Genomic DNA, 22,562 nt, shown 5'->3' with positions numbered 1-22,562 from the left:
CCTCAGCAGCAGCTGTCTTTGAACACTCCTCCCTCCCCACACACTATTCACCAGGCTCCCTCTTCCTCATCCTTCTAGGTCACTTCCTTCGTGAAGCCTTGCCTGACCACCCACCTGGATTTAGGGGCACACTGAGCTTGTGTTACGATGGTGTCTATTGTGCTGCAGCATAAGTGCCTTTTCCCTATGTGTTTGTGTCCTCCACAAGACTGTGATCTCCATGAGGGCAGGAACCAGGCCAGGCCTGTTCATTTTACATCTTTAGTGCTTACCACCACACTTAGTAGACCTATAAGTACTGAGTAAATTAACAGTTTACTTGGTATAAAAGAGAGTAGATAGACATTTCATGGTGCTTCAGTGCACCCATGGATGGTCAGTTACACCAGGGCTTCAGGACCCGCGGACTACAGAAGAACCCATCTGATTATAGGAAGCTCCTCTTGGCCTGCCAGGTTCCTATCTTCCTCCACCAGGATACAGAACTCATTAAGACTGATGTCCTCTTTGCTTAGGACCAGAGCTAAAGATGAGAAGACTTGGGGAGAACATAAGCGCCTTTCAAACACTAAAAAAGTTGTCACATGAAAGACTTGTATGTGGCCTTATCTGTGGCTTTGGAGGCAGAACAAAGGCTAGTTAATGGGGATTACCAGAAGGCAGATTTTTAATTCAACAGAAAGAATTAGAGCTGTATCACAATCTTATGAGTTACCTGAGTCCCACTAAGTTGGGATTTATAATGCACTGAGTCAGACTAGGTGAGCCCTAAGATCTTCCAAGCCCTATTTTAATGGTGGTGAAGAGTTTGTCTTGCTTTGCCCTTTGACATAAACTGGCTTGATCAAAAGTCAGTGGTTTGGATACAGACTTAGGTAGCCTTCACTGTGCATGTGAGGAATCAATGCAAACTCAAGGTCATGGAGGGCAAGAGCAGCCTGAACATTTGGAAGAGCCTGAAGAAGGATCATGAACATGAATCTGAGCCTCTCAGATCCTGGGTCCCCAAACATACCCAGTCCTCCTGGCCCCAATGCACACTGCTGCCTACAGACAAAGTCCACCTGCTCCAAGCACCTTCCCTGCCAACTGCATCTAAATAAATTGTCAAAAGGCAGTCTGCAGTGTGTGTGGAGAAGAGGAGTGTTTGACTGACAGCACTCTCACCCCCACTTCCACCTACAGCAGCTCAGACAGGTGTCTCTCCTGTTCTTAAAGACCTTCAGGCAAAGGGATTCAAGCAGCTTCCTTCTGTCACCTAATCAGATGTTTAATGACAATCCCAGAGACTTCACTGGCTCAGATTTGCCAGCCACCAAGCCTAGGAGTCTGCCTCTGTTGGTAGCACCCCCCAAAACAAGCCAGTCTTGAGTTAGAAGAAAGTGATTTTCCCCCTCCCCATCGGCCATCAACATCAAAACATCTTAATCAAAAGTTAAGAACTTCCCCAAACATTTCATTTCCATGATGGGTCCATTAACTATGGACTGATTATCTAAAACAGTCTTCTCAGTCCTAATCCTCCAACAAGATGTCCATTAAAACTCAGATATTTTCATTCTACTAGGAATTTGAATTCAGAATTTCTGGGAAGGAGAGATGGGGAGAAGGGAGCAGATTTGCCCAGACTTAAAAATCTCCCCCAGGTGATGCAGATGAACAGCCACAGCTGAAACCGCTGCACAAAATTAATCATTCACATCTGATCGCCCCTCTTGGGCAGGTGTCAGTGGAAAGGGCATTTATTTAGGCACAACAGACCCAGTTTCCAGTTTCCACTTTGCCACGTATTTGCACTGTGACCCTGGGGCTCACTTTCTACACCCGCAGAACGTGGGGCACTGTGAGGATCAGATGGGATGAGAACAGGGAGGAGATAAGTGTGACCAAACTGGCTGTGCACGGGACAGTTCCACTTTACTTCTGTTTTTCTGGCGTAATTATTAATAGCTCTCCCTTTCGCTCTCAAAGGTGTCCTATAACATATTAGGCCTATGCTACGGTGTTACCAAGCATTAGGTGGTTATTTCATTGTTACGAAAAGGGATATATCATTTGACTAACCCATGAATGATAGCTCCAGCCTGCAAAGGTGTACTGCCTGACTCTAGCTGTCTAGAACAGGAGTCCCCAAACTACAGCCCGCGGGCCGCATGCGGCCCCCTGAGGCCATTTATCCAGCCCCCGCCGCACTTCCAGAAGGGGCACCTATTTCATTGGTGGTCAGTGAGAGAGTGACACAAAGCGTGGAGTCGCTCACGTACAGTACTACTTCCGGTGATGCGGGACACATGTGTCACGGCTCCGGAAGCGTGTCATATCACTTGTTATGGCTAGCAGTGACAAATATGGAACCGGACATTGACCATCTCATTAGCCAAAAGCAGGCCCATAGTTCCCATTGAAATACTGGTCAGTTTGTTGATTTAAATTTACTTGTTCTTTATTTTAAATATTGTATTTGTTCCCATTTTGTTTACTTTAAAATAAGATATGTGCAGTGTGCATAGGGATTTGTTCCTAGTGTTTTTTATGGTCCGGCCCTCCAACAGTCTGAGGAACAGTGAACTGGCCCCCTGTGTAAAAAGTTTGGGGACCCCTGGTCTAGAACGTCCTGGAGAAGCATCCAGAAAGTTGCTGTGTACAAAGGTTAGCACTGACCACAGGGCTATGGATGACATCTAGAATTCTCGTCAGTGAACATGTCTTTTCTTCTCCTCCCCTGCCCTCAGCTTTCCTATTATGAAGATACCTTCATACTCTCAATATCTAGACCCCTTTTCTCCCTCCCTCACACCGCTCTCCTGACAATCTCTCTGGGTTCTGGATTGTGGACAGCTTGTGTTTTATAGTTTAAAATGAGTGTGACCAGTACTGTCTGCAGCATTCCAAGTGCATATTCATTCATTCATTCACTCACTCGTTCAACAGACATTTCTTCAAGATGCCTATCATGTGCCAGATATAGTCCTAAATTTTGGGAACAGCTACAAATACGGCCTTGCCCCCCTCAGATCCTACCGCCTAAGTGAAAAGACAACCAAGCCTGGCATGAGTTATGACCACAGGGGCCATGGCAATGAATAGCAGGGACCTCTCACAGAGTTTTCCTGGTGCTTTTGGGAAGGGAGTGGAATCTCACTTCCTGTTTTGCTTCCTAATGGCTAAATGGAATCTCATACTCTTTCTAGCGGCAAATTTGTAATTGTATTTGAAGAGTTAAAGACTATGCAGCAAGAAGCTTCTTTGACCTGAGAAGATGACTGCACGTCACAGGATGGCAAAGCTAGAAAGGGCAGTCCAGCCAGCCAGGTCCAGTGGTGTCATTTCACATATAACAAGCTCGAGGCTCAGTGAGTAACTTGCTCAAGGTCAGAGTCTGATCACCTGACCTTGCTGATTCCTGGAAAAACCAGGACTCGAATCCAGGTCTGCTCATACTCAGCCTACTGCCCTTCTACCTACCACACAGCAGTCCTGGGGCTCCGGTTCCAATTTCTTCCCACTACCTAAGACATGCCAAAGCCGTGGGGGAGGCAGCTGGACCCACTGGCTGGCACAGTCTGCCCTGGGCGCCTGTGCCCATTATGGCTCCTGCCTGGAGCAGCAGAGCAGAGATGCCAAGGCCATTAACAGCAATCGTTTTCAAGCTGCACAATATTCGATGTGTTTTGGCCTCCCCGGGCCTGCTGCTGCTGGGCAGAGATGGAAACACAGTTGGGGGTTTAAGAAGAGGGGCCACATAAGCAGGCTACACTTTGCAAGAAGTTCAAAAATAGCTGAGACCAAGCAATCCGTTGCTTAGGCCTATGCAAACACTTGATAAAACTTTTCTAAAATACAAATGGATAAGGAACAAAAAAAATTCAGGATAGTGTTCATCTAGAGGTGATGGGGTAGGGGTGGGGGACAGGGTTAGGCATAGAGCATCCAGCTAGGTGGAAAGGTGTTGATAGCATTTAAGTCACTGAGTTAGGTGGTGAGCTCACAAGGACTTATGATGTGACTATGATGTGACTATGAATTGATTTACTGACATTTAGTAAAAATAATCATGTGTAATAATGCATTTCTGCAGACTGACAGCTGTCAGGCGAGGGGGGTTGAGGGCTGGGTGGAAAAGGTGAAGGGATTGAGCTAAGAAAATAAACCTTATAGACAGACAACAGCATGGTGATTACAAGGGGAGAGGGGAGTGGAGGGAGGTAGACGAGGGTATATGGGGGATAAAAGGTGATGGAAGAAGACTGGATCTGGGGTGCTGAAAAAACAATGCAGTGTACAGATAGAACTGTATACTTGACACCTAGGTAATTTTGTTCATCAGTGTCTCCCCAATAAATTCAATGAAATAAAGAAATAAAATAAATAAACATGTAAAAATGTGTTTCTGGTTAATATTTATATGTTAATAATTTATTTCATAACTAATGTATTTATATTCCAATAATAATAATAATCTTATTTCTAGTTATTATTTATGTCATAGTCAATAATACTTGATTAACTTTACTACTTTATTCTGGTTACTGGGTTAAGTGATATGTTCACAGGCATTCATTACACTAATAAGCAACAAATGAAGCAGTCATGACCCAATGATGATAGTATGTCATAAACCAAGAATTAAGATTAATCTAATTCTGTGCATCTGGGGTCCTTACAGACAAAAAGGAAATCCTCTCTCCTTGGCAGTCAGCGTGCAGAGGGTCTGCATCAAAGCCCACCATCAAACCCGTGCTAATCGTTAAGGACGTCTGCTGAGTGCTGGGAGCAGAGTGCCTCAGTGACACCATAGGGTGGCTGAGAGAAGAGCCAAACAGTGTCCCCCATCACTGTGTACGCAGGGGTGCTGCCAGGGGGCGGGGGGCTCTGTCAGCCAGCACCGTGCAGTCTCGGCCAGGGAGAAGGCACACACGGGAGTCAGGAGATGGAGATGAGACTGCCTTCCAGAGGACGTCACCATGGGTCAGGTTCTCAACCGCCTTGCCAGGCGGGCTTGCACCAGGGCAGTGGTTCTCAACCTTGATCATGCATCACAGGCACCTGGAGGGCCTATGAAGACACAGATTTCTGGACCCCACCCTAGAGATGTTGACTCAGTAGGCCTGGAGTGGAGCCCAAGAATCTGCATGTCTAACAAGCTCCAGGTGATGCGGCCGCTGCTGGCCCAGGGACCACGCTTGGAGGGCTTCTGCCCCAGCACTCAGGAAACAGACTACAGGAACTGACCTTCCCTTCAAAGCCCGAGTTCCCGGGATTCTGTGCACAGGGGAGGGGACATGATGCCTTAACTGAAAAAAGACAAAGGAACAGGCTCAGACTTTGGTCTAGACACAAGGTCTTTGAGCCTGTATGACATTCCCTTCACCTTTTTTCTCCTCAGGGCTTGCGTGGTACCAGGTGGAGGGTGGCCAGAGAGTGGAAAGAAAGGGAACTCGTGGTTGGAGACCTAACACTTCAAATTCTCACCATCTCCGAGGCAGCCCAGGGCTCTTCTTTGATTCTCAACTGGAATTTAACCATGACTCCTCCACGAGGGGAGCATCAGGATGTTGCCTCTGCCATCACAAAGCCAGAGGGCAATTTTTGAATAGGGTCCACCAGGACATCTGCTTGACTTCTAGGGCCCCAGCTGAGAGCCACAGGGCTGGAGCCCAGGCTTTCAAAAGCCAGAGCTTGCTCCAGAGCTGACTTTCTCTTCACCTGCCACAGGGCCGGCCCTGCAGAAGGCACCACCTGGGAGGCAGGAGAGGCAGAGCCAGCCACTGTGACTCCACCCCTGGCCTCCAGTCACAGCCCTGGTCCCCAAGCAGGCTCCTCGGCCCTCTCGCTGCCCCCACTCCGAACCATGGTGGGGCTGGGCTTTCCCCATCCTCAGGGTCCAGGTAATCTCCCTGCCCCCTCCTGGCTGTTTCTGCCCACCAAGAAGATGAGCTTGCAGGCTGCCCCTCTAAGAAGGGTACTGCTGTGATGGCCCGGACTGGGCATCTTGGGTTTTCTCCGGGGCAGGGAGCACCAACCAGCATGGGCCTGGCCAACGGAGACTGGGAAACCCTGGTGTTGGTAGTTGGGAGACACTAGTTCTGGAAAAATTCCTTCTGTGAGAGACCAGATAAGTCCTCACCTGTCAACAGGTGAGGAAGAATCATTGTCACCAGGTGTTCCGGAATTGAATAATCACATCCTTAGATTCTGGTAGAACCCACCTATTCCTGCCACACGACATGCTCCCAGTCCCCAGGGCGACTCCACGTGAACAGTGACTCTGAATACATCCCAAGGGCAGAAGGTGAACCTTCACACACATAGCTAATAGACATGTGGTTAGGATCTGCGGTGAGCCAAGCACTGCCTTAGAAGCCAGGAGTGCCGAGATGCATGAGATGCGATCCAGACTCCTGGGGAGACCAAGGGTTGCAAAAATAGGTGGAAATGTTGACTAAATGATGGCACATCCTACATTGAATTCCTGTGTAATTGTTTAAAAAAAGAAATTATATATATGTATAATAATATATATATCTGTGAGGCTGTGGAAGTACCTCCAAGACATAATGTTAAATAAAGAAAAGGTAGCAGAAGGCCCTGTGTGCAGTATGCACCAACCTGTGTTTGTTAAAAATGCTGTCGTTTTGATATCGTACTCTAGTTATGTAAGATGCCACCAATGGGGAGAGCTGGGCTCAGGGTTCACCGAACTCCATGTACTCACAACTTCCTGTGGGTCTGTAATTATTTCAAATAAAAAGAATTTAAAAGGTGTATATAGATACGTATGTGATTGTGCACCACTGAAGTTTTCTGGAAGGATACAATATAAATCCTTAACAATTTATGCCCCTGAGGTGTGAGACTGTGATGAACAGGGAGAGGACATTTTCCTCGACTTTTTATACCCTCTGTTTCTTTTTGCCATGGTCTATATGCATCATGTTAAACACGGCCATGACAGACCTAAGCACGGGATGTAGGGAGCACTGAGAAGAACCTAAGTTTGACCTCAGAGGGAAGGAGGGAGTCCATTAACACCACGCTCAGAGACGAGGCCGGGCTGGTCAGGTGAGGAGCTGGGGGCTGGGGAGGAGTTACAGGCTAAATTGTGCCCCTGCAAGTTCACATGCTGAAGCCCTAACTCCCAGTACCTCCGACTATGACTGTATTTGGAGCTGGGTCTTTAAAGAGGTGATTAAGTTAAAATGAGGTCCTTCGGGTGGACCCTAATCCAATCTGGCCGGTGTCCTTTCATAAAGCAATTAGGACACACACGGAGTCACCAGGGACCTGTGCACACAGAGCCACATGAGAACACAGGGAGAAGGTGACCACTGCAAGCCAACTAGAGGCCTCAGGAGAAACCAACCCTGCTGACATCTTGATTTTGGACTCCCAAGCCTCCAGAACTGTTGCTTAAGCCTCCAGTCTGTGGTACTGTCATGGCAGCCCTAACAAATGAACACAGGAGGAAAGGAGATGACGAGAGCTTCTGACAAAAAGACCCCCTCACTCCCAGGCACACTGGGATGGACCAGGGGTTGGTGAGTGCAGAAGCAAGTCCCAGAGACTTAAGAAGCCTCACCGAGTGCAGGGAACTGCAAAGTGCTTAGTGTGAACAGGCTGTGTGCGCAGTGGCGGCAACAGGATGGGGTGAAGGCGAAGCGCAGGAGGGCTCAGAAATTAGGCTAGAGGAGTGCGCTGGGCCAGGTGACCTTGCCCCACTAAGGCATTTGGGCTCGTCCGCCTCAGGGAGTGAGGCACCTCTGAAGGGGGCCTGGGAGGGGGAATGTGGGAGGACTTTGGGAACAGTGTCAGGGACCTAATGAGCACAGACTGGGCTGTATGTAGTGAAGAAAGCAGGAGACACAGAGAAACCATTTGCAGTCTACTGAGTCTGTAGTAAGACAGGCAGTGGGCAGACAGAAATTTAATTCCACTGTTTCTTTACCCCTCACATAAAATATGCTCTAGAAGTGCTCAACGGACAAACATGCATTTCAAAAGGGGCCCGAACCTCCGCCTCTCCCCACTTAACACACTCTGTCGGGCCTGGCCATGCCAGCCACAGGTGACTACCTTCTCCTTGGGCAGCCCACGGTGCAGGGACATGCGAGTACTCTGATCGCTCTGCAGCTGCGGAAGACTTAGAGTAGGTGCCACATGGTGGCCCCAAACGCCCAGTCCTCCCCCACGTTGGGGCCAGCTCTGTGTCACTTCCCACAAAGTTCAGCAGGGGGAGAAGGGAGGGGCTGGGATGCCAACAAAAGGCTCACCTGTGGAAAACCCCATTTTCTTGTGGCACTTGGTAAATTCAATATTAAAATAGGTGACCAAGGCGTGGATGTAGTCGTTGCGCTGGATCTGCAGGCAGAAGGCAGACGTGAACGACAGCTCCTCCGTCTTGACCGTGTAGATGTCCACCTCCTGCAGCCCAGAGAGGAGACAAGGCCGGACACGTCACGCCCCCACCAGGCCTGGGTCCTGGGGGCTGCACTCCTGCAGGAGGCTACCTACATAGATCCTCCCGGGTGTCATTACTCTAAGGGTAACTTCCCAGGCCCAGCCCACCACCCTCCCTATACCCTCTCTGTTCTTCCTAGGGTGGAGCAGTGGTGCCAGCAGATATGAATCAGAACCCAGGGGAAAAAAAAAAAAAAAAAAGAACCCAGGGGAAACAGCAATAAAAGGGTAAATCTATTGGGGGTGGGGCTGATGGAGGAGGGGAGGAGAGGGAAAGAAGAATTAATTACAGAGCACCCTTAAACCCACACTGAATGTCCTCAGAGAGATCCTTCTCAGCATTGCTGCATTCATGTAATGGGTCTCAGTGTGATCTCGGAGCAATTTCCAAGGGGTAGGGCAGAGGTGGGCAGAGGAGGGCATCCCAGCCCCCCTGAGTCAAAACAGCAATCTGTGCTTTACCAAGTCCTCCCTGTGATTCAGGTGAGTCAGACTACTCATTTCTCAGGTCTTTGATATATAAGTGCCTGGCAATAGAAGGCATCAAGTACTACCACAGGAGTGAGGACCTGAGCCCACCCACAGCCACAGACTGAGCTGAAGGGACTTCTGCTAGCCATTGATAACAAGCCTGGACAGTTAAAAAAGAAAAAGTAAAAAAGAGAGAGAGAGAGAGAGAGAGAGAGAGAGAAAATGGGGTATAGAGGGATTTTTTTTTTCAATTCTGGCTGGAGGATGAAGAACTAATAATTTAACAATTTCAGTTGGGAAGTGGCTGAAAATCAATCTTGCAGGGGGAACAAATAATAAAGGACAGTTTACAATGTGCTGTTCTTTTCTGTGTGGAGAATGCTGACCTGCTGTTTGCTGGCTCCACTGAGATAGGGCAAACCCTCCGAGAGCCCATGAGGCATCCAGGCAGCTTTCAGTGAGGTCTAAGGAAGGACTGCCCACTGTTGGGGGGGGGGGCGGGTGTAGCAAGGATCTCTGTCCTGCAGACTGCAAGAACCAGACACCTGTGTGCCTGGAACGGTTCCCAGGGGCTCTCCTGAGGCCCGGATAACTGCTGGAACATGTTGGGAATAATTAGGAAAGGGGTCTGAGAGGGGAGACAAGATAAGGGAAGAGGCAAAGGGACATAGCAGAAATGGCTCTTATCTCTACATCTTTCTAGAATAAAGAAGTGAAAGCAGATGTGAAGCATCCAGGGCCTTCAAAGAGAAGTCCTGCCTCCACAGGACAGAGGAGGAGGAGGTATGGTCCAAGGAGCCAGCAGAACAGCACCACGTGGTGGTCTGGGGCCAGCCACTTTGACAAGCCCCTGGGGGAGTGGAAGCTCTGCCTATTAGTTGGGAAGAGGTGAGGCTGCAGGTTTAGGGGAATGTGGGAGCCTCTCATAAAGATAAGGCTGGGAACAAGGACTACGGGAATGCTGAGCCCTGTGTTGGGCGTGCAGAATTAGAGAGCCAATTCCATGTATCCAATGCAAGAGCCCCTTGATCTGGTAATTGCTTGAACACTCTAGGATGATGCATTCACTACCTACCAGGCAACTGATTCCATTTCCTGCTGCCTTCAATTGGTAGGTCCTTCTATGTAACAAATGAGAGCCCACACCCATCTCAGTAACTTCCACCCACAGAATTAGGTTGAAACATCTATGTTACAGCTCACACGGCTATAAAACATTTTCTACTCCAACATACACTGCCCTTGTTTTTTCATTTGCTTCTCATAAAGTCATGCTCTCTGACTCCTTCACCAGCCTCTGACCTCAAAGAGCACACTGCTGGCTCCTACTGCATTTAGTTAGCCAACCTCCTGCCTACACTTCATCCCTCTCAAAATCCATTTTTCTTTCTCCCTGGGACCCAAGTGTAGGGGTCCTCCGTTAAACTTATCATCCTGTTAGTTTGGACCATTACTTTAGTTTGGGAAATCTTTTTAGACCCAGTGTGTGTCAGCCGTCGTGATGTTCATTATTCCTCCCGGCCACATGCTGTCCACAGGTTCCCTCCAGCTCAACAGAGCAGGCTGACTGTGTTTTTATTCATGGCTTCAGCACAGTCCAGCAGGCCCCCAGTGTCTACACTCGCTGACTTTCCATCTCCTTCTGAGTCAGGGCCACTACCCAGGCTCCAGGCTGCTTCCAAGGTCCGCGCTGTTTTCTAGCCTCGCCTGGTCTTTCTGCCCTACCTCTGGCCCATCTCAGCAGCCTCGTCACCCTGGCCTTGCCCCTGCCGGTGGGACGGAGCTCTGCAGGGGCAGAGGCTGCACCTTATTGGTCTGTATACCCTCTCTGTGTGACGCGGCCGCTGACACTCATCAGTCTTCTCCCCGCGGGTCTCCTGTGTGACAATTCGCCTCCCTTTCCCAGGTCTCGCCTTCATACCAACCGACTCATCTTTCAAATCCATTCAGACTGTGCTGCTCCCTGCACGCAACACCTTCCAGGAGTCCTCAAGGCTTAGCTAAAGCGACCCAAACCCGCTGGCCTGAACACAGAAGGGGAGACCTGGAAAGTCGGCTCGGACACACATCGAGACCTGGCTCTTTCTGTCTCTCCCTCACTTCACATACACACACCACCACCTATCAGCCATTCTCTCTCTATAGGGTCTTGCTCTCAGCTCTCCATCAACCAAATGTCAGCTATCAGCTGTGTTAGCTGACAGTGCTCATTAGGTCCTGCAGACATTTGCATCTTAACGGCAGCTATGGAGGAACAAAAGCCTCAAGACAGAAATAGGGGAGCACATTAAAATGGTGACAATGTAGGCAATGGGTCTTTTGGAGTGGGGGCTGGCTCAGCGGTGAGTGTGAGATCAGCTGTGGCTGGGCTTCTGAGACACAGACCCCTCCGGACTCAGCTCCATACCCCTCTCAGACCCCAAGTCTGCAGTCAAATCCAGCTCTCCTGGCTCCCCAGAACCCAGGCCCCTTTGCTGGAAGCTTTCTTTCTTTTGACAGCAGAGACAGCATCTCGAAGACTCTGTAACTTGGCCTCAGGTGACCCCATGAAGTGAAGGGCTCCATAGGCATCAATTACAAGAGCCCCAGGCCATTGCTATCCCCACTACTAAATAATGTTACAAATGGATGTCTCAAAGCAGAAGTCTGGTCAAAACAGTCTTAATTATAATAAAGTGTCACACTCTGCAACACTAATAGCATGAAAATAGCAATTAAGTGTGTGAAGAAGGGCAAGTGTTTTCCCAACAGGCTCGCAAGACGGCAAGACGTTGCTCAGCACATTATTAGCAAGAGAGCTGCCGGAGGGCGCTCCTGCTGGAGGGAGCAAATACAGACAGTCCTCAGTCTTCCCTGAGGACAGAGGGAGAAGGCGGGAAGGACCGCAGCATGGAGCTCGGTCCCCACACGCCCTCACAGCCTCTCTGCGCCCCCTGAGTCTGGCCGCCCTGACCTGGCTGTACTCAGGCACTCAGTTGCTACTAAGGGGAAGGTCCTTGACTGTTCCTGGCTGGGACAGAGCAGAGGACGGAGTCCAGTGTGGCCTGGGCAGATGGAAGCAGGCCAGTCCACTGTGTGACCAGCAGATGTACAGAGATGCAGTGGCATACCTCCAGGTCAGGGGCAGAAAGCCACCTGGGGTCCAAGCACGCTGAAGGAATTTTATCCCAAAGCTGAAGCCATGATACACAGCTGCCTAATGGTCAAATGAGCTGCCATGTGTCATTCTGGCAAATGTAGTTGCACAGTCGATTTCTATCTGTTCCACATATTCACAGACATGTTTTGCACTGTGGTGAGCTCGTTTGAGGGTGTCCTTTCCTGGTTCTTGTTTGGGGCACCCAAAAGGAGAGGCTTCGGGGACAAAGGGGCTGGTAGAAAGAAACTAAAGGGCATGTTTGCTCACTATCAGTCCTGCAGAGACTTGGCATGGGCTGCATCATTAAGTGGTGAGAACCCTGTCTGTCAGTGGAAAGTCCAACGCTTAGACTTGAAGCCAGACCTCGTAGATAGGTTGTTACAAGAGGGAAGCAGCACCTAATGAGACCTGCGTGAGGCTCATCTCATTTTATTTGCTCTCAGAGGTGTCTTTAAACACTGCAGTGACACTACGAGCCAAGGGTTGTGGTTCTTGGGAACACCATATCTGGTGACAAAGGACAGTTAGTTATCTGGCAAATCAGCAGTTTGCATTAGTCTTTCAGAAACTTCCCTCTGTTCCCAAAGGCCCTGGGCCCCTCCCACTGTAAACACCACGGTCCTCCGCTCTCGTATTTCCAGAAAAGAAGGGACACGTGTAGAACCAGAACAGGCAGGGCTGTTTCAGCAGCATGAGGGCTGGGCGGGCTGATGAGTACGTACAAAAATGAATCCAAATTTTCAACTAAAATAATCACCTTGAACCACATGAAATTAATGTTTTTCTAGATTTTTAAAAACAACCACATATGAGTAGTTTATATGATTCAACATGATATCTTCACATACATAAACGCAAAAGGACGGGAAAACTTAATCCCACATGCAAACAGAGATTCTCTCTAGGAGGTGCATATGTTTGAAAGAGAGGAGAGGAATAAAACTCAGCTTTGAGTTTTATTCTCCCAAATTTGGCTTGTTTGAGTATTTAATAATAATGAGAACGCACTAAGGGTTGGTATCATAATGATGCTAACCAGTCACTCTGCACTTGCAGTGAAGAAAGCTTTGGAAAAAAAGACGTTAGAGCGTACAGACAAGAAGCCTCAGGCAGGGGGCTGTGTACTGCTGGCCGGACAGTCCCATGTGTGCTAGGACACGGGAATGTAGTGACAACTACACAGCAGATAGAGGTATCAGCAAATAGATTTCTTTCATAAGACGGCCATCCACCTCTGAATGGAGTCGGCCATCACCTCTGAATGGAGTAGCTTCCCCAAACCTTATCTGACCCTCCAGCCTCCAGGGTGTCCTCTACTCTGTTGCCCCTTCCCCTACCCCATCTCTGCCCCCAATACCACCAAGGGACGCGTACTGATTCTCTCCCTCAGCTGTGTCACCATGGAGTCCAATAGCTCTCTGTGTGGCTTTTTTGACTGGTCATCTTGTGATGCCAGAGGCTCTGGTCAAGGTGGCCTTGCCTCACTAGGCCAGGGTCATGCAGGAGCTGGCGAAGGCTTTGCTCCAGGGTGAAACAGCTGGGTTCCCGACATGCCCAGGCCCAAGCAGGATGGGTCTGCAGACCTTTATTAAACAGGCATTGGTCACCACTTGCTTTGGATCCACGATGTCCACCAGAGGCTCCTTCATGGCAACGTCCCGGATGCAGGTCATGTCAAAGCCATAGACATTCTCCCACCCTAAGGGAACAGAGCAAGACATGAGGGGCAGCAACAGGACCCCCAGAAGTCTCCCAAGCCCTCCTGAGCATGTCTAAGAGGGTGAGGGGCAGCCCGTATTCTGCTGCATCAGAACAGAAGAAGAATGTCTCATCTGGGTGCAGAGCTTTGCAATGTATCAAATGCTCATTCACATGATCTCATGTGTAAGATCCCTCTTTATGGAAAACTACAGCTCAGAGAGGCTGAGAAACTTCTCTAAGGTCACACAACTAGAATGCCACAGGCCCCAGTCTAGAACCCAAACCCTGACTTTTCCTGTTCCTGCTTTTCTGTCTCCCTCCCTGAATTAGCAGAGTCTCCTATCAACTCTCTCATCTGCCTTCCACATTTCTACATCAGGGCGTTTGCTCAAGCCATTCTGTAGACCTAGAAGGCCCATCTCTCTCCCTTCTATTGCCACCCATCAAAAAAAAAATTCTATTGATTTTAGAGAGAGACAGGAAGGGAGAGAGAAAAGGAGGAAAGCAATGAGAAGCATAAACTTGTAGTTGCTTCACTGTATTTGTTCACTGATTGCTTCTCATACGTGCCTTGACCAGCAGGCTCCAGCTGAGCCAGTGACCCCTTGCTCCAGCCCACAACCTTGGGCTCCAGCCAGCGACCTTGGGCTTCAAGCCGGTGACCCTGCACTCAAACCAGCGACCTCAGGGTTTAGAACCAGGGACCTTAGCATTCTGAGTTGATGCTTTATCCACTGCACCACCACTGGTCAGGCTCTCCCCACCCATTTTTAATGCAGCAGAGAGAAACATCGGCTTTAAAGTGAAAGAGGCTACAGTTTGACTCTCAGTACTACCACTTAGTGGTCAAGCCCTTGCTCAAATTCCCTAACCTCTCTGAACCTCAATTTTCTGAACTTCAAAACAAGAGAGGAGTCCATGAGAGTCTTTCCCTTTCTCGTATGCCATCAATGCACTCACTCAGGAGCTAGCCATAAGAAATATCTCCCAGGTGGAACACAAACCACCCCAGCGGAGGTCGTTGACCCCCTGCGGTAGCTCACAAGATGCTTTGAAAGGAAGAAAGATCTAGAGTGCCGGATTGGTGAGTAAATGAAGGCAAGCCTGATGGTCCATGTAAGACCACTCTTACATGGTGATAATCGTTGCTTTCATTGAGTGACCACCATGCCCAGACCTTTCATATTAGCTACGCAAAAACGTTGCATAGGACACATGAGCAAACCAGGGCCAGAGAAGTTAGCACCTGGCTCACATGATGTACCTGGCCCAGGGTCACACATCAGGGAAATGGTGGTGCTAGGGCTCAAACCCAGCGTGTCCCTTAACCATTCAGCTGCACTGACCCAATGTGACAGCATCAGGAATACAATTCCCTGGCCGCACAATGCCGAGGTTAGCCTGGGCAGAGGCTGTCGTTACTAGGCAGCCGACTCTCCTTTGTCTGTTTACTCAGACGGGCTTAGAAATGCACTGAAGTAGAGATGCTTTTCTCTAAAATTGTTGGGATTACATTTTCTTTTAAAATGTTCATCAAATACACAGCATCTTAGGGAACTCTGTTCCTGCATGTTTGGGAGAGGGGGTGTGCGAGGAGGGAACAAAGAACGGTCGGTGAAAGCTGTGTTCCTTTGACTCACACTCTTTTCTGAGGCACACAAAGACTTTCCTCAGGGAGAAGAGGTAGAGAAAATAATCATCTCCCAGAGGGTGAGTACTTGTGAAATTCTGGCTTGAGGATAAGATGCCAGTCATAGCCCATTAAATTACCCAAGCCTGGTGCCAAATTCCCAACTGAAATCTACATTTGGAGGAGGAAGCTGCTCAGTTGGGAACTGGACAAGCAGCAAAGAAGACCCCCTTCTAGAATCCGGAAATAGCTACCCTTTCTGTCCCCAGGTGAAGGTGAAGCACACACGCTAAGACACACTGCCTTTGTTTTTGTTTTTTGTGCGCCTTTTTCTTTTTCTTTTTTTTTTTTTTTTAGTGAGAGGAGGGGAGATAGTGAAACAGACTCCTGCATGTGACAGGATCCACCCAGCAACCCCTCTCTAGGGCTGATGCTCGAGTCAACCGAGCTACCCTTAGCAACTGAGGCTGACACTCAGACCAGCCAAGCTATCCTCAGTGCCCGAGCCAATGCTCAAACCAGCCACTGGCTGTGGGAGAGGAAGAGGGAGAGAAGGTGGAGAGGGAGGGGGAGAGAAGCAGAGGGTCGCTTCTCTTGTGTGCCCTGACTAGGAATCAAATCCAGGACGTCCATAAGCCAGGCTGACACTCTATCCACTGAGCCACCTGCCAGGGCCTGCCTTCATTTAAAATCCTTCCTCAGGAGACCTGCAACCATGTTTTGGCTTTTTCTCTCTTGCGGCCGTGGCCTGGGTTGAGGTTTAGTGCAAGTGTTGGGAAAATACCTGAGAGAGTTTGCGTGTGTAATAGTTAAAGGCTGGGCTTTGGAATTCAAATCTGGGCTCTGTCACTTATTTGCTGTGTAACCATCACAAGAATTTAACCCCTCAAAGAGCTGTTTTCTTCTTTAAAACGGAGATGATAACAATTACAGTTGTTATGAGGATCAAATGCGATAAAAAACATAAAGTGCATGAGACAGAGTCTGTACAGAGAGAGTGTCTGTAACAGAAAGAGCAGTTGACCAACAGTGGTTGTTCATATGATGTGGTCTAAACTTTGGTTCTGCCGCCATGTAAGCTGTATGACCATGGGCCGATCGATCCTTTCTCTGGGTTTGTTATAAAGTGAGGAGATTGATTCAGTAGTTCTGGGTTCCAGAATCATCTAGCACACCTCTAAAATACAGGTGGACCCAGACCAGACTTACAGATCAGAATCTCCAGACTTGAGACCCACGAAGCTGGCATTTTACAAATCTACAATGGCAGTTCTAACCCTAGTGTGGAAACTTTAGTGTTAGATAACCTTTCAAGTTCCTTCCAGTCCTCCAGTGGGGAGCTTACAGTCTCATGGCCTTTGTGAAACCTTCCAGCCACTCCCAGCCAGGGAACTTCTCCTGTATCCTCAGCACCTATTATGCAGCATCTGGACAATACAAGCCCACAAATAATGCTTTTTTTAATTGAAATTTACTCCCAAGCCCTGGCCAGTGGCTCAGCAGATAGAGCATCGGCCCAGCATATGGATGTCCCATGTTCAATTCCCATCAGGGCACACAAGAGAAGTGACCATCTGCTTCTCTCCCTCTTCCCCTTCCCTTCCTTGCCTTCTTCCCCTCCCACAGCCAATGGCTCGATTGGTTTGAGTGTCAGCCCTGGGTACTGAAGATAGCTTAGTTGGTCTGAACGCCTCAGCCTCGGGCGCTATAAATAGCTTGGTTGATTTGACAATTGGCCCCAGACAAGGTTGCTGGGTGGATCCTGTTCGGGTCACATGCAGGAGTCTGTCTCATTATCTCTCCTCCTCTCACAAGAAAGAAAGAGAAAGAAAGAAAGAAAGAAAGAAAGAAAGAAAGAAAGAAAGAAAGAAAGAAAGAAAGAAAGAGAGAGAGAGAGAAAGAGAGAGAGAAAGAAAGAAGGAAGGAAGGAAGGAAGGAAGGAAGGAAGGAAGGAAGGAAGGAAGGAAGGAAGGAAGGAAGGAAGGAAGGAAGGTAATCTATTCCCAAATATTTAATGTTTAGACTGCTTCACAATACATGATGTTTTAGTTTCCTTTTAAGTGGCTAGTTCATTTTTTATGTCCCCAGATAGACTACCCCACCTTCAGTTATTCAGGAGACAGATCATCCAGGACAATGAACTTTTTCAACGTCTTTCTGCTGACTATTCATGTCCCATGAGCTCCTTGAACATAAACGGAGCTCAGATAGCAGACAGCACAAGTCAAATAGATGAATTTTTGTTGCAATTCTATCTTGTCTATCGAATGTGTGAATGTGGAGTGAGGGCCATTGGCTACCAGGAAATATTGTTATTAATGTTATGGTGATGTAAAAAGTAATACCAAAAACTGCACTGTGGCGCAGTGAATGTGACTAAAGAAACAACAAAGCCCAGACCTACCAAGACTACATACTAGATTGACTCAAGTCAGCACTGTAATAGCCTAGTAAAAGAAAAAAAGTGTTCTTTTCTGTGAATAAATATTATTCACCTATCTCTACTGTTCTTTTTTTTTCTCTACTGTTCTTTTACTGACAATTTCCAGCATTAATAAAAACAATATTTCAAAGCACCTGAGAAAGAAAAACTATGACCCACTTCCAAAGGAAAAAAATGGTCAATAGAATCAAACTCAGAGGTAGCTCAGATGTAGCTCAGATTATTCAACAAAGACTTTGAAGTCTTTATACTAAATATGTTTAAAAATCTGATAGAAAAACATGCATGAAAGATACAGAATTTCATTGGTGGAATGGAAACTATAAAAAAGAGCCAAAGAAAATGTTAGAAATAAAAATCACAGTATCTGAGACAAACAGTTCTTTCGACGAGCTTATTAGCAGAATGGATAATGATAAAATTGAGGACAGGTCAATAAAATTATCCAAACTTAAATATACAGAGAAAAATGAGCAAAAAAAAAATAAAGCATCCAAGATCAATGGAACAATATTATACAACTTTGAATATATGTGTGATTGGGGCCTCTGAAAAAGAGAGAGTCAGGCAGAAAAAAAAAATCTCCAGAGATAACAGCTGAAGTTTTTCCTAAACTAATGAAATCATCAGCCCATAGACCCCAAAATTCCACAGTGCCCACAAGTGGGATAGAAACAAAGAAAAACACACCTAAATACATCAGAGTCAAACTGATGGACATCAAAATAAAGAGAAAATCTCAGAAGCATCTGGAAGAAGAGAAATATGAAGTACTGGAAAAAAATTTTACATTTCATTGGTGAGCACTGTAGCTACATCCTGCCTCCCCACCCTGGCCCCAGAAATTTGAATTTCTCTGCTATGGCTAATGGGACCACCTCGGAGAAGAGCAGAGCAAATGCCACCAGGTGCCACTTACAGCTTCTCCTCTAGACAGAAAGAAAGGTGTTTACAACAGTTTTATATATTTTAGGCTCTCAGGAACCAAGTCAACTCCTTGTATAAAGTGGGCCAGAGACTAGTGCTAGACTAGACTCTGGACTTAGGGGTGAAAGGGGAGGAGAAAGCATGGACAACAACCGAGCCGCCAAGAGCTCCTGCCCTCCAGCCCTGCAGCGGCGGCACCCCTGGCTCAGCAGAAGACTTCCTGCTCATCTTCTCATAAGCCAGGAAGCTGGTGTCAGTCCCTCTGCCTTTCGGCAGTTTGTAGATTCGTGTATTGATTGGGTGAGATTGACGTACTGGGTAAGAAATCAAACAGAATTCTCACCAAGTTTCCTTCCAATTTTGAGATTCTGTTACTGTCCTCCATAGTGGAAATTTTTTATTCTTTTTTTTTTTTTTTTTTTTTTAGAGAGGAGAGGGAAAGACAGAGAGGAGAGACAAAGAGAGAGAAGGGGGGAGGAGCTGGAAGTATCAACTCCCATATGTGCCTTGACCAGGCAAGCCCAGGGTTTCGAACTGGCGACCTCAGCATTTCCAGGTCAACACTTTATCCACTGCGCCACCACAGGTCAGGCCATAGTGGAAATTTTTTTAAAATGATGACTCCTCTCTCAAGTTTAAAGAGTTACACCTTGCATATTTTTCTGCTGGTTTATCTCTTCATTTATTCACTCTTTTATTCACCCAACAAAGTATTCATTGTGAGAGTAGTACATGCCGGTCAGTTTGTCTTGCTTTCTCTGTGGTCTCTAGTAGTCGGTGAGCAAACTGAAAGCAGGATCTGTATCTCACCGTTCTTGTGTTCCCGTGTTGTGTGTGGGTGAGAAAGGGAAAGGGGGGGGGGAGGGAAGGAGAAAGATTCAGAAGGGAGGAGAGGAGAGGAAACGTGGGGAGAGAAGAGGTGAGGAAGGGAAGCTGTTTTCCTAACAATGTATCTTCTGAAAGGGACTGGGCAAGTCCCGGGCTCCTGCCCCACTTCAGGGTTTTCCTATTTTAGCTGGTTCTTGAGCCAAAGGAAATTTGCTTACAATTGTTCCTTAGCAACCAGCAAATTTGATGCATTACTGGTGATTGAGAACTCAGAGTAACCAAAATCTTTATTTATTTGAAACAGTTTTCTAAGTGGGTTTGCTTCCTTTACTAAAAACCAGAACAGATCATTAAAATAAAATTTAAAAGAAAATAGCAAACTTCACAGTATTTTGAATAATTTTTAAATGTGTGTTTAATTTTTGTTTCTGTTTTTGGTTTGTTTGTTTGTTTGTTTGTTTATGAGATACTTCAGAGCAAGCATTCCACAAGGAAAATATTGGGCTGATTTTCAATTTTTTCTTTCCTGGAAGCCATGAAAATTGAAACAGGCAGTGCAAGGCTAACTCACATGATCTCCAGTGCTGGGCTGGCACCTGGGTACTGTCCCCAGGAACTCTCAGGGCCCACCCAGTCCTCTTCTGGCCCCAACTGGCTCACTGCAAGGTGCACATGTAAGATCTTCCCGAACACAACCCAGGGAAAGGAGGAGGGAAAGATGTGTTTGTTTGTAAACCATGAGGAAGTTCCTTAAAGAGCTGCGCCCAGGTCGCAGCTTAATAAATATTTCAGTGCACGTGAGATTAGAGAATGCACCTGGAAAAGTTCTCCTCAAAACACTATTCGGTACAATCACACAGCAAGGACCCCAAAAGCAGTATTGTCACGCAGCTCCGGGGTAAAATGTGGCCTATTTAGACATACATTTGATCCATGTTCACTGTTGAGTTGTTTCTGCAATCCACCGTCAGAGTACATCTGTCCCAAATTCTGAGCCACTGGAGGCTAGAAAGCTTAGCAGCCAGGCATGTTGCCAGGGCCAGGAGCAGAAAAGAGCTCAGTGAGTGACGCATTAGAGACTGGACCAGTCTGGTGCCTTGAGCACCAAGAAAACTGTTGTGTCCTTTGACATGCGTCATCTCGCTTAATTTTCATAACAGGTCTACGGAATTGGTGATGTTATCTCCAACCGAGACTCAATGATGTTTCAAAGTGAGCCAGATAGGATTTGAACCCAAGACCGGCAGATTTCAAAGCATGATCATCTAACCTAGGCTACCCTCCTTCACAATCCTCATCAAATGTTAGAAATGATGCCAGACTGACTAGAAGCAAAGAGTACAGAGCCTAAATAACCGTTTCATTTCTATCTTCTTCTGAGCCTCAACTTCATGCTTTGATGTTATCTTTCCGGAGCAGTGTGAAAATAGCACAGCCTAGCTGAGTTCTCACCAGTGGCACTAACAGCTATTAGATGGGAATTGTGTGAATCAGTTCGCCAAATAATTGAGTCTCAACCTCTTGGTGCAGTAGGCATTTACTCATCTGCTCAGTCTGTGACGCCTCCACAATCATCTCGCCAGAGAGGACCGGACCACCAGAGGGGCAGGAACCCTCGATGTGCTGAGTTCATTGGACTTTTGGAGTTTCTGCCCCCTGCTTTGGGCTGGATGGTGTGCGTGTCACTTGCATGAGGGGTTCTTTGCTCCTTTGTCATGGTAAGTTGTGGCTGGGGAGACATGGCCATTTCTAACTTTATGAAAGTTTAGAAAGGTTTGGTATAATCTCGTCGAGGACCAGGTTTGTGTCACTGAAAAATGTTATCCTTTAAGTTAAATAGAACAAACCAGTCCTTTTTGGACAATATAAAACAAGGAAGATATTTTGGTGTTTTTCCCTAAGGGAACAAGTTCTCAGCTGATAGAAGATCATGAAAACAGAGTTGGACCTGAGTCTCCCCGCCACAGACACGCACGCACGCACGCACGCATGCACGCACACGCATAGGAAGCTTCTATTTCTTCCCACCCCCACTGCTTTCCCAAAGAACCTCAGGGAAGAAAACATATTTCACTAAATATGAGGAGAATTGATATCATTTTGTTAAGTTTGAGTAGCATGAAGGCAGGAGGCAGAATGCTCGGCCTGGCTAGAGACCGGCCCTTTCTGACCCCTGTGGTGGGCTTCTGGGATAACGAAACCTGCTGCCTTCCAGCTCGCTGGCCTGCTGTCCTTCCCAAAATCTCAGCTTCTGAGACTTCTGTTTCTTTTCCTTTTTTTTTATTATTAATTTAATTTTCTGGGATGACATTGGTTTGCAAAACCATACAGGTTTCTCAACTGATGTTTCGTTAACACTGCATTGATTCTCTCGCCCCAAGACATCTATCTTATGTGAGTCGTATCGCTTATTTTCTCTCTGTGGACCCTTGGGACTAGGGAAAAACATAAACATTTATGGAGAGAAGAATCCAGAAAATGTCAGGTAAACACCCAGACAGAGCAGTATGTTTATAGACAGGCTGCTCACCTCAGGCCCACTGAATTACCCCCCAACCCTAAATGTGCAAAACAAACAAAAAAGTCCAACATAGAACACAAAGTTGACTTACAGTGTATTTTGAAGTCCTTGTACTGTCTGTCTTCAATTGCTACCACGTACAAAGCTGCCCGGTCTGGAAACATAAGCCCTCCAGGTTTCTGTTGATGAATTGTGGGGAAATGGGTCTCGTAATCTATTCACCTGACAAAGACATCACATTTTGAACTGCACATAGAGTCATCAGACAGGCATCCCCTTGCAAAAATTTCTCATTCAGAAGACTGTCACCTTGGCCAGGATTAGGGTTCAGATGATAATGTTTGCTTTTTATTTTGGAGCAAGGAGAATTTGAAAAACCCGGATGGAATCAGTAGAACAAATGAAGTGGGGGGGTGAGGGTAAGTCCATTGAGGAACAGTGGAAG

At 47.3% G+C, this 22,562-nt stretch overlaps 1 protein-coding gene across 3 annotated transcripts in view; it reads right to left on the bottom strand.

Moving 5' to 3' along the window:
• Positions 1-22,562, bottom strand: part of PRMT8 (protein arginine methyltransferase 8) — a 98,191-nt gene that overhangs the window by 2,480 nt on the left and 73,149 nt on the right. For all 3 annotated transcript variants that reach the window (XM_066365740.1, XM_066365741.1, XM_066365742.1), the window contains 3 exons: positions 22,209-22,296; positions 13,651-13,766; positions 8,271-8,421 (listed from right to left, as the gene is read on the bottom strand). In XM_066365740.1, the coding sequence (XP_066221837.1) occupies positions 8,271-8,421; positions 13,651-13,766; positions 22,209-22,296 (355 nt within the window). The remainder of the gene's footprint in view (positions 1-8,270; positions 8,422-13,650; positions 13,767-22,208; positions 22,297-22,562) is intronic.

This window comes from Saccopteryx leptura, chromosome 2 (genome assembly GCF_036850995.1).
Source record: "Saccopteryx leptura isolate mSacLep1 chromosome 2, mSacLep1_pri_phased_curated, whole genome shotgun sequence".
Taxonomy (NCBI): domain Eukaryota; kingdom Metazoa; phylum Chordata; class Mammalia; order Chiroptera; family Emballonuridae; genus Saccopteryx; species Saccopteryx leptura.
Note: the sequence above shows the minus strand (reverse complement) of the source record. Positions and strands in the feature narration are given on the sequence as shown.